The following is a 12,387-nucleotide window of genomic DNA, read 5'->3' as shown; positions in this document are numbered from 1 at the left end:
ATTCAATGTTCCATTAAGCTATTTCATATGGATAGAATTGCATTAGAAAATCATCCATGACCCCAAATAAATCTCCAATGTGTGTGTGTGTGTGTGTATATATATATATATATATATATATATATATATATATATATATATATATATATATATATATATAGATAGATAGATATAGATATATATAGATATATAGAGCACCAACATTGAACATTAAATGCCTATTGTTATTTGATGCACTCACACATCACATCAATAGTATATTCTGTATTATTCTGCCATGGTATTCAAACAAGCAAAAGACTTGTCAAGTTAAAGGAGCATGAAACATGGAACATAGTAAAATGTAGAGTCCAAATCTAGGCAAATATACATGCTTTTATTTAGTTCTTTTTATATGTAATTACAAATAATCATTTACTTTTAAAACTTGCATAAAATCATAAGAAGTAGGGCAAATCTGCCTTCTGTGTTCGTTTATCACTCATTTGGCATTCAAAATCGTTCAGGCAAAACAATTTATATTTTGACAATACAGATTCAACGACAAACACTAAAATGATGTGACATTTTGTACTTTTGCCTCAAGACAATCAGTTCAAACTCCAGCATTAATTTTTATAGCACATTATTATCCAGTTTTTCCTGGGAAATGGATTCGGTGTTGGAATGTCGTTGTAAAAAAAGAGTTGATCCAGTTATCCAGTGTGATTTGTTATAAAACTCATCTGTGTGATTTGTTATAAGCCTTGTCAGCTCACTAACAGAAGCTGAGTAAAGCTTAGTAAGGCACATGGTTTGTTTTCTCTTTACATCATACCTCACTGATTGTGGCCAGAAGCAGAGCTAGAAATACAAGGTTTCCACACAGGTACACTGCCAAAACAATCTTTTTAAAAGAAGTCCCCTGGAAAAAAAAACAAAAGAAACAGGAAAGTTAAAGTCTGCTTGAGAATTATAGGCACACTTGGTAAAGTTAAAAAGGATGCCTGCTAAAGCAAAATTCTTAACAAAACTACACGCAGACGAGCCATCAAACTTAAAGCAATGCAGAAAAACACCATTCTTTTATCTACACACAAATGTCTGGAATATGCCTACGCTACTGGATCTTTGAGTGGAACTGGGTTCTATTGTGAAATGACGATAATAGCAGAGATTTTTGTCAACAAATAGTCGAAGTGGATTTGGTGTAAAAAAAAAAGAAAATGGTTATAGAGTGGGGGGGGGGAACATTTCCCAGCGTTAGTATGGTAAAAGATCTGTGAGCCGTTTCTGTGAGCTTGTTGGCGTAATGACATAATGGTTCACTTGAAGAACCAGACGATTTTAAAAGAAACTCTGGCTGCCTCTGACAGAGAAGCTACAACAAGGTCATAATTGGATCTTCCAGACGGACAATGATCTATGACTGGTAAGTGTTGCCTTGTTTCACAGGGGGGAGAGAGTAATGTCATTCCTCCCACCCATCAGGATTTAAACCTGAGCTCTCTTGATATCAGGCCAAGTGCTTTGCAGTTGCTCTGATAAAAAAAAAAAAACCAGAATCAAGAGTTTGCTGTGGCGATCAAGTCCCTTGATCTTAACTAAATTAAAGTATGTAGGGTTAGAAAAGGAGCAGCTAAATTACAGGAAGTATGAATTCTGTGTTAGAAGTGTCTCGCCTTCCTGGCTCTGTATTATTGTGACACTTAATACTGTCCGGTGTATTATTTACATTTTATTTATTATTTTAATAGTGTTATTAAAATATTTAATTTAATCTTCATCAAAGGATTTTAATGCTGGTAAAATTAAAAGATGAGTAAAGGCATTTCAACAAAAGATAAGATATATTTTGACACTTGAAAATTATTGGGCAATTATTAAATGCGATGCAATTTTTTTCTTTTTGCTTTCCTTTTAAAATTTACGCTTTTGCTAAGGGGAAAATGATTTAAATGGAATTTAAAAAATGGTATCATTTAAAAACAGCCCAAAAAAAATAAATAATCAATCTCTCTCTATAGATCTATCTATCTATCTATCTAGACAGACAATTCAATGACAGTTCATTGTTACAGTCACGCTGGGAATAAACTCTGTTCCATGAGCTTTAATTACCGTACATGTAATATAAATATCGATTAAAGTTCCGTGTACAGTTTAGGTAATTGGAAACAGTCCATTTGGGATCTGCATTCAGAACTAAATTCATTTAGATTGGTAAAAATCTTTTCATTTGTTGGCAAATTATGTATTTCAATCTTCTAACCTTTCCTTCATCCTGGGACTGAACAAACAGAATCCCCTCTTTGTCTTCAGTTTGGAGGTTTTCAGTGTAGACCTGAAAGTTTCTGAAAAATTGTCCTAAAAATAAAAATATAAATTAAACTTTAAAAACAGAGACTGCACTTTACTTTAATAAGGACTTTTGATATATCCTGTGTAATAAATTGCGTATTATTTCTTTCACCAATTTTTAGTATTTAGAGCTACAAAGCAATTTCTAACAACATCCCCAAAAAACCTTTTACAATTTAGGCAATCTGACAGTTCAAATGATTTTCTTCCCACAAGCATAAACCCTTTAATCACCTTCATGATCCGAATTATTGCTGTGTACAGACAGTGTGGTCATTCAAATGGAAGCAGTGTTAAAAGCTACAGCACAGGGAGAACATTTATAATGTAAACGGTATGCTAAATGCACTGACCAATGCGTAAAAGGCCCCTCCTGTGCACCTCAAGTGCCAGGTCCGCTAACACAAACCAGACCACACAGGCAGCCAGGAGACCTGTGGTCCAGGGGGCAGGAAGCAGCAGAGCTTGTTGATGGATACCCAAGAAGATGGCCACAACTATAATCAAGAGGTAAAAGCCATGTGAATATATTAATGTTTATTGCCTGGACAACTTTTATACAGGAAAAGAGGTCAATAACTGTATAGAAAAAGAAGAAATTCTAAATTGCACTGGATAAGCGTAACTGCTAGATGACAAATGTACATAAGAGTTATTTTGAAAATGGGTATTTTATTACTTGGTATGCTTAACTTTCTGCATTTAAAAAAATCTAATTCTTTAATTTTCAGTCTTATTGCTATAGATATATTGCTTAGATATAAATCAATGTGATCTGTGCCCATTAGACATCATAACTTCTAAACAAAGACAGAAGATTATTTACATAATTACTACTTATCACTTAATATATGTGATAACCATGTAACCATCATTGTTTTATAAATAAATCATAGTGACAGCTTACCAGCAAGCACCTGGGCGATAGTCCCTGCACCTAAATGGGCCCAGTTAAAAATATATCTCCTGAAAAATTGAAAAACAAAATGCAAAAAGTCAATAAAGAATGTATAGTAATAGCATAGTCTGGGTATAAAATAATACATGCATATCAAATATACAGAGTTGGCAGTTTGGTGTATAATCATCTGTCATATTATACATTACTGACTGTACCCTAAATCTTGCGACATTCAATATCTGTCCACTACTGTCCAGATGGTAGCTCTATGGCAAACACATTGGTCCAAAAATCTCCCACTGGTGTTCAGCTAGGTTGCACTCTGGTGACTATAAAGGTATAGTGTATAATTTACAACATTCATCACATTAATAAAATCATTTAGTAAGTCCTCTTGCCCTATGGATTGCAAAGATAGAAATTTTTCATCATAGGATAAAGGTGAGCAGTCAAAATAATTTGTATTGATCTGCCCTGACTGCAAAATGCCATCTATGTCATTGATTTTTCTTCCCGTTCACATGTCTGTGCAAAATAGCATATAAGCAAACTTGATCAAATGGTAAGTAGTTGTAGCTGCACAATAATTAAATAACAAATATTTTATATATATATAAAATATACCCAGACTGGGTGCATATTAAACTGGGTCTGGCAATGTGTTGGGTTAAACCATAACATTACAGTTACTCTACAAACACATTAACTGTCTTTGGCAGAGGACAGGATTTAGTAAGTAATAGCCTCTATTGTACCTAGAAGAGTCTGGAGCAGGTCTGAACAGAGCCATGATGGGCTGGATCACAGTCAGCGCCATAATGGTACAGCCGAAGTAAGGGTGTGAGCCTGCACGCTTAAGAAAACACATACAAAGTGTTACCTTGAAGGAAATGATTATTGCTAACCTTTTTACTCCCACGCCTCTGTATCCACACAGTGGATTTGGCACAGCTTTTAATAAATCACACACTAGACACACGAGTGTGTAGTGTTGCCAGGTGATTTTGAAAAGCATAGACAGCCTGTATGTTCTTCATTAAAATGGTGAAAGGACGACCTCTATTGGCCAAAACAGTTAATAAAATCCAACCCCGGTTTTTATTCACTCACTCACTCACTCACTCACTCACTCACTCACTCACTCACTCACTCACTCACTCACTCACTCACTCACTCACTCACTCACTCACTCACTCACTCACTCACTCACTCACTCACTCACTCACTCACTCACTCACTCACTCACTCACTCACTCACTCAACCAACAACAGCTATTTCTATTGGCCAAACTAATCTGCCTACAAGTATGTTTTTGAAAAGTGGGAGGAAACCAGAGATGCTACACATGCTAAACCATGTATAAACAGTAACATGGGGTCAATTTTTAACCTGGGCCCCTGGAACGTTACTTTTAATTTCAACATTACTTTTCTAGGATCTCCTACTATGTTAATTCATTGTTTGCAAATATCAAAAATAATTTAGGGGGATAAAAGAATTCCACTATGAGGTCATAATAATGAATAGCCTTACTGTTTCAACTTTTTTTTTTCTCTCCATAAAATGTACTCTGCAATGGACTGACATGTGAGTGTGTGACACATTTAGACATAATGAGCAGTCATATGGGGATACATTTGGTGGCGGGGGCTGAACGAAAACGTGACACACAGATGAACATTAGTCACATAGACCGTGTGTGTGTGTGTGTGTGTGTGTGTGTGTGTGTGTGTGTGTGTGTATATGTTTATTACCTTGCTCCAGCCTTTCCTGTATACAAAAGGCAATATAAAACCAATGAATGTCAGAAAGACCGTAAGCAACATCAGGCCTCTGTGAAACTGCAAAGACAAAATGTCCAATTGTGAACATCTGTATTAAATAAAAAAAATAAATAAAAATCATGTACTCTTTTAAATAATTTTCCTACCTGGAACCACACTCTCTGTCCACAAACAGTTGTTTCAGGCCAATCGGGTTTAAAGTATCTGGCTATAATTACACCAGTGCTAACAGTCGTCATCCAGCCGATGAGCATGAACGCAGCTATAAACCCAGAGAAACACGGCCAGCTCTAATAATTTAGCTGTACAGCTGATTTGTGTAACACGCAATTTAAGTTCCACACATTCAATTGATTCTCACCGTGAAACTTGATGAGTAAGGGAGCACGAGAGCCACTCAGATCCTCTAGAGGTCCAGTAATAACAACTTGCTTTGTTGAAACCAGAGGCTGTCGGTCATGTCTATGGGTTCTTCCTACAGTGAATAGATCATTAAACAAATGCATTGAAATATTTCGTAACACTGTAAAAAATACTGACAACAAAAAGTTGAGCTTTACCATTGTCTGCCCGACCATGAGCCATGAACAGGTAGTACATCTGATCCAGGTCAAATCTGTCTTGATAAGGGTTTGGAATGTGTACGTTTCTAAGAAAGCTGCACTGGATGACCCCATCGGCCAGCCGCCATGCCGTTTCTCTCAAAACATTCTAGAGCAGCAAGAGGACAAAGATCAGAGAGAAGGAATTCTGATAACATATTAGGAATATGCCATAAACACTAGTGTTTTAAAGACTGACACTCTCCATTCTATTTCACAAAAATGGTGTTTCAAAAAAAACACCACACATTTTTCGTCCTCTTTTTCAAGTGACAATTTTTTTCAGCTACTGTTCCTTGTGTAAACAAGTAGCAAAACATATGAAGACTTGGCATTAGGGATGTTATGACAATGTTATTGATTTCACAGTACATTGATGTCATGACGCTTATCAGTTTTTGTCATACTTTTCCAACACTGCTGGTGTTTACTGTACGTGACTGGATTTTAAAACCTGTTTTTTTGTTGTTTGCTTTTTAAATTAAGCAACAAAACAAAAGGAATTATTGTATTTAATGAATTCTTAATAAAATCTAAGCAAATTATACATTTCCTTCCACATCACAAAAATGATTCATGATCTGAATGTTATATGATTTACCTCAAAAATGTATTTATTTTAAACTGCAAAATAATAGACTTGCCTATGTCTCTACCACTCTGTAATATAATACTATTAGCTATAAATAAAATGTGACACAAGCACATGATTTTCACGAACAGTACGCACAATTGTTTTTTTCACTAGTCAACACTGGAGAATTTTCGATCATCTCAATCTTTCCATTAATCTTGTTATATATGTGCCCGCTCCAATCAAAATTGCATCGAGACAGATTACTACCTCTGACGCCGTCACAGGATGTGTCCTTCCCTCAACATAAGCGGCGCTGATGCTGACCCGGTCTGCGTCACGAACACACAGATAGACATCATCATTTCCCTACAAACAGACACACGGTCAATTCCAAAGCACATTTCACAACAACTGACACGTTGTGCTGTAGGGAAACACATTACACGTTACCATCCACTGATCTGTCGATAAGGCGAAGGAGACATAACCTGCAGCCTGTCCACTGAGCTCAAACTTTACACCCTGCTCGACCTGCTTGAACGACAGGAAGTAACAGAGTGTATCGTTCTCTGGATTGCAGCCTTCTGGATCTCTCAGGCAAGTCTTTGTACTTCCACAGCCTTCTGAAGTGAACTGTAAAGGTATCAGATGAAATAGAAAGTAAAATTAATTTGCCAGCGATGACTACCTTCACCACGTTCTCCCTTATTAAACAATAAAAAAAAAACTTTTTGGAGAAGACAAAAGTCGATTTTCCCTTCTCAAAGGATATAAGAAATAGTGGGGAGATACTGTACACTATATAGACAAAAGTATTGTGACATCTGACCTTTCCAGCCATATTTGGTTCTTCCCCAAACTGTTGAAAAGTTGAAGGCACACAACAGTAGAGGAGTGTGTGGAAGTGGTAGCATGACTTTTTTTTCTTCAGTTTAAGTAGGAGACTCAAAACTGTTCCAGCATGACAATGCCCCTGACGATTCACAAAGCAAGTTCCCTAAAGTTATGGGTAACATGAGTTGAATTGGAAGATCTTGAGTGGCCTTAGTCATTTATAAACATCCACGTGGTTTAAATGAGCACAAGTCTCCACAACCACACGCCGAAATCTAGTGGATCATCTTCCCAGAAGAGTGGCGGTTATTTTTACTAAATATTCTGTGGACTAAATTTGGAGTTTAAAAAGGACATTTAACTTATGGTCAGATGTCCACAAAACCATTGTGCATATAATAAAGCAGTTAATATAGAACAGATGCAGACTTTTGTATTACAATTTAAAAACATTATACATTTTGAACACTTACATCTGCCAAACCCCCCCACCCCCCCAAATGCCTTATTCTCTTCACTGCTGAAAGAATGCGAACTATTGTAAATATGCAAAGGAAACAAGTTTTAAAAAATACAATGAAAATGTCCCTAATGAACACGAGCATGTTATCCAGGTTAAAACATTATACTGTATAATATTATAAGGTTTATAGGCTGGGCTGCTTGGACAACGCTATAAGAGAGAAGACATCACACTGTTAATACCACGGCACCAGAGGTGTGTTTGGTGTAGAGTTTCACGGTAATAAGCCATCTTGGAAAGCGAAGAAATTAGCTCAGGCAGATTAAGCGCTAAAATGCACAGTTCCCAAACACATAATTTGTTTGGATCTGTTTGTGTATATCTCTGGTCCGAATAACTTTCATTTTAGCTTTTTAGCAGACAAGCTCAAACGTGTTCAACTCAAAAACAGACGGTCATATAGATGCTTTTGTTTAAAAAAAGAAAAAGAAAAAAAAAAAAAAGATAAAGTGCATGTTTTATTTCAAAAAGGTTTTTGCATTTCAATAACCATTCCTACAGAAATCATGATAAACTCGTGGGGTAGCAGAACTCACCGGGTGGGGCAGAGGCGTGGGAGCGGTGCTTGTCTGAGGAGATAATGATGCTGGCGGAGGCGCACCATTTAAAGACAGTACAGGACCTGGCATCTTCACCCAGAACAACTCATATTCCTGAACCACCGTTGCTCTGAAATTTACACCACCAAACATATATACACACACACATTAACTCTTCACTCTGAAAACTCATTAGAAACAGAGACCCACAATGTAACATGGACACTCACAGAAGCTGGACACTAGCCGGGGGATCCTGTGGTGCATTCCAGATCACCTGAACTTGTGTCTTATGGTGATCACTGGTGTGACTCACCGCGGAGCCCTTACAAAATACATTTAGAAGATAAAATAAACAAATAAATAAATAAATAAATAAATAACACCATCATACAAGTTACATGAGTATAGCCTTATGCCCTCAGTAACATTTGTATGTTGCTGACCTCTCTGTGGTGACAGGCAAGAAGCTGTGAGATGGACGAGTCAATGAGGGTAAAAGTTCCAACAGATCCACCTTGAAGATTCGCAGCATCTCGGGCTTCTAAAAGAAAGCCTTTAAAGCGTGCATTGCTCTCTGAAGACAATGCTGATAAACTCACTGCAAACAGAAAAGATCCACATTTACTTATACAACGGCGAACATGCTCTCAATTCAACTTAGGGAACCTTGGAAATCAAGAAATTATATATTTTTTTAAATCATGCTAAACTTTTTTTAATTTAGCCTAAAATAATCTGTACAAGTTGTTTGTTAAACGCTGCAGTCAAAAGTGTAAGTATTTATGACTAACGACTAATAAATGTGAAACACTTGCAATATCATAAACAGATTTCCTTCCTAATATGATTACTACAAAGCTTAAATTCTGCAATGTAAAATGAAACCCAAGCTGGCAAAAGGATTAGCACAAGGGAGGAAATAATAATAAGGGAAACACAAGAGTAGAGTTCGGTCGAGTTTGAAGAAAAAGCATCATAGACGTTTCCAGGAGGTTTCGTATATATCAACACCGGAAGTGCTCTGCTTGACTGGAATAAAGGCAAAGTCTGAACAATATAGCAGCCGTAACATGATATCTAGGTACCTTTAATTTGATCTCCAGGATTGAATACAGGCTTATCCACAGTGATGCTGTACGGTGGAGATGTAGGACTGGGGCTGCGATGATGATGACCAGGCATCATGTCCTGACAAGCTTCTTTAACCTTTCCATTGCTGTAACTAGTAACTACACCGGACTGTATACACACAGCAAACAGGAACAACAGCACCTTCATCTTCACACCGGTCTGGAGAAATACAGAAATCAATGACATAGGGAAAATGAGCGAGATCATCATGCGTTCGTTATCAATGACTACCTTGAACTTACAGATCTGTTGGCGTAAAGGTTGGTGAAATGGACCAGAATGAACTCAGACAAGTAAAAAAAACTGGAAATGGAGGTCACAGGTTTTATTGCTGAATAGGGAGCTGATGATAAACAAGCTGCATGTGGAGATAAGAGTGTACGTGCAGCAGGCTGTCATCATGCACGTTCTTAACACGGTTTCATTACACAAATCTCAAAAGTTTGTTGCAACATTAAATGCAGAATGTTTACATAAAGTATGGAGTAAATTTGCAACACATATTAAAACACATTTAGTGCAATTGACTGTTTAAATAGCTCTTTAAAAACCTGCTACCTCTACATTCATATTTATGGAAATGAAAATCTGCTGTTAAATCCTCATCCCAATCAGGCATGCTGAAATAATTTAACTCAATTAAATTTAATACATTTTTATTTGTATAGCGCTTTTCACAATTAACATTGTCTCAAAGCAGCTTTACACAGATAATGTGGTGATTAAAAGTGAATATGTTCTTTATAAGTAAGTTTGTCTCTGATGAGCAAGCCGGTGCCGACTCAAAGACTAGAATATTTTCTGGATAAATCTGATGCCATTTATATGCCTCACTAAAGAAAACTGTAGTTATAGATACAGCTTTTTTGTACGCAAATGACAGTTGTGGCTGCAGAGTCTTTTAACTGAAATGACGTGACTATATAATGACTAACGTGACACTCTGATGTAACTATTTAACGTGACTATGTGAATATCCAACTTGCCCAAAGTCACTTTAACGTGAATATCTAACGTGACTATTATGTGACTATATTACATGACTATCTAACTTAAATATTTAACATAACACTCTGACGTGATTATGTAAATATGACTAACGTGACTATTTAACATGACTAACGTGACACTCTGACGTGACCATATAAAGTGAGACTCTGAAGTGATTATTTAACGTGACTATCTAACGTGTCTGTTTAAACTCTGACGTGATTAACGTGAGACTTTGTCGTGACTGGTTAATTTGACTTTTTAACATGACTCTGACGTGACAATTTAACGTGAATAAAGTTATTATCTAACGTGACTATTAAACATGACACTCTGACCTGACTATTTAACGTGAGACTTTGTCGTGACTGGTTAATTTGACTTTTTAACATGACACTCTGACCTGACTATTTAACGTGAGACTGACGTGACTAATGTGACTATTTCTCAGCCTTCAAGGTCAGCTTGTGCCGCGTCCAAACAGCCTGAGTGTGTTTTCTGCTCGACTGTAAATCTGCTGTAATGTTTTGCTTTACAGATTACTGTTTAGTGGAAAACCACATGAGATCTAAATCATGAAAACAACAAAACAAGAAACACAGCATTTCCTACACACACACTTCCACACACACACACACTTCCAGACAAACTTCCGGTTTATACACGCTCCGAAGTTTGAGTTTATAAACACGCAATCAGACAAAGAGAAGTGTTCATTATTATAAGGTGAAGGTGAAGATTATAAGGACATACCTCCATTGTCCTACACTGCTGAATGGAGTTGCGTAAACTGAGCCACTTCTAATAAGTTGTAGAGCTGTAAGAAGGAGCTCTCGGATTGGCTGCTAGCAGGGCAATAAGGCGGGGCATGACAAGGAAGTGTTTGTGTCTGATCTAGAAAGCATTAATTCCGTGACTTCTTTAGATACCATGAGATGTTGATCGGCAGTTCCGACTGTGCTTTGTGCTGAAGAACCTCCTGATAAAGCGGCCAGGCCTGCTGCTTAGTGCGAAAAGGCTCAGCTGGAGTAATGTGCTCATGAATGTTCTGCAAAATAGAGAAAGAATCGGGAAACAACATTCATTTTAATAACTGAAATATGGGGTCCAAGCGCCATTTGCAAATAGCACCCCCTAGTGTCCAGACTGCCAAGTAATACAGAGAATTATACCGAGCAGAGGTGCCCAAACATGATTCCGTGTGAACCAAAAGTAAACGTTGCATGAAACTAAATGTTCTTGCCGCCATATTATATGTTTCATAATTCATAAAACAGAAGACAGTTTCCTCCTGTATGTATGCCATGGCTTCGATCTCATCAGAGCTACCTGTACGTCGAGTGTCATAAAGCAGGCTGTATCTGCACATTGAAGTGCACATACACACTAAATTAAAAAAGAGAAAGTAAAATCTATTTATATTCTCTAATCATTGTTAGATATTACATTGGGAATGAAGATCTGTGCCACACACCCATTATTTTGGTGCATCTTAAAGGTCACTACGGGACAGCTTTGGCTGACAGGCCCTAGTTTGGACATCTCTGATATAGAAACTGTACAAAGGTTTCATGTCTGCAACCCAGTGTTAATGCTGTAATATGTTTGCTGAATGCTGATTGGCTGTTAATATTAATAAATGACAACAAATGCAGTAATATTATTAATGATAATAATGATAATTAGTAAAAAAATTTGTAGGGAGAATTCAGCCTAGTCAATTTAGCATCAATTGATCTACCTGCATGTTTTTGGGAGGTGGGAGGATAATCAAAGTGTCCAGATATAATGGACATGACTATGAGGAGAACATGCAACACAAGACAGCATCAATCACCTGGAGACACTGGAGATGTGAGGCAACAACACTATACCAGCAATAATAATAATAATAATAATAATAATAATAATAATAATAATAATAATAATAATAATAATAGCTGTGTACCAAAAAAAAAAAAGTGTAGATTGCAGATATAAGGATAGAGATATAGAAAAGTGGGGATGTGTTTGTCTCTCACTGCTCTTAGGTTATTACGTTACATATTTTGTAGCGATTGAAGAGTTCTTCTTGAAGATTGGGATTAGCACTTAAAACAAACACAGTGACAAATTCATTTGTGGTTCCTTTTTTTTTTATAGTATAGGAATGTATCCTTGTT

The 12,387-nt window shown here is 36.7% G+C and overlaps 1 protein-coding gene across 2 annotated transcripts; it reads right to left on the bottom strand.

The window, feature by feature from the left end:
- Positions 1-355: 355 nt before the first annotated feature.
- frrs1b (ferric-chelate reductase 1b) lies at positions 356-11,126 on the bottom strand. Of its 2 annotated transcripts, none has more exons than XM_083551420.1 (16): positions 10,979-11,126; positions 9,190-9,394; positions 8,548-8,702; positions 8,332-8,426; positions 8,099-8,231; positions 6,656-6,838; positions 6,473-6,571; positions 5,587-5,737; positions 5,388-5,501; positions 5,173-5,288; positions 4,997-5,083; positions 3,997-4,094; positions 3,248-3,306; positions 2,694-2,837; positions 2,252-2,346; positions 356-904 (listed from the first exon to the last, which is right to left on the bottom strand). In XM_083551420.1, exons 1-16 carry the CDS (start codon positions 10,982-10,984, stop codon positions 812-814), a joined length of 1,833 nt encoding a protein of 610 aa, XP_083407546.1. In that variant the 5' UTR covers positions 10,985-11,126; the 3' UTR covers positions 356-811. The 2 variants fall into 2 exon arrangements, with proteins under 2 accessions (XP_083407546.1, XP_083407547.1); XM_083551421.1 differs by lacking the exon at positions 10,979-11,126 and adding an exon at positions 9,478-9,594.
- Positions 11,127-12,387: the final 1,261 nt, after the last annotated feature.

The sequence above is a fragment of the Silurus aristotelis genome, assembly GCF_946808225.1.
Source record: "Silurus aristotelis genome assembly, chromosome: 1".
Classification (NCBI taxonomy): Eukaryota; Metazoa; Chordata; class Actinopteri; order Siluriformes; family Siluridae; genus Silurus; species Silurus aristotelis.
This window is presented reverse-complemented; position numbering and strand designations above follow the sequence as displayed.

What these genes read in the sequence shown, in the direction of transcription:
- frrs1b (XM_083551420.1), bottom strand. An exon ending in ATCCTGTGACGGCGTCAGAG is followed by an intron (nt 5,738 to 6,472) that starts GTAGTAATCTGT and finishes TTGCTGCTCTAG; the next exon opens with AATGTTTTGAGAGAAACGGC. An exon ending in GAGGGGCCTTTTACGCATTG is followed by an intron (nt 2,347 to 2,693) that starts GTCAGTGCATTT and finishes TTTTATTTTTAG; the next exon opens with GACAATTTTTCAGAAACTTT.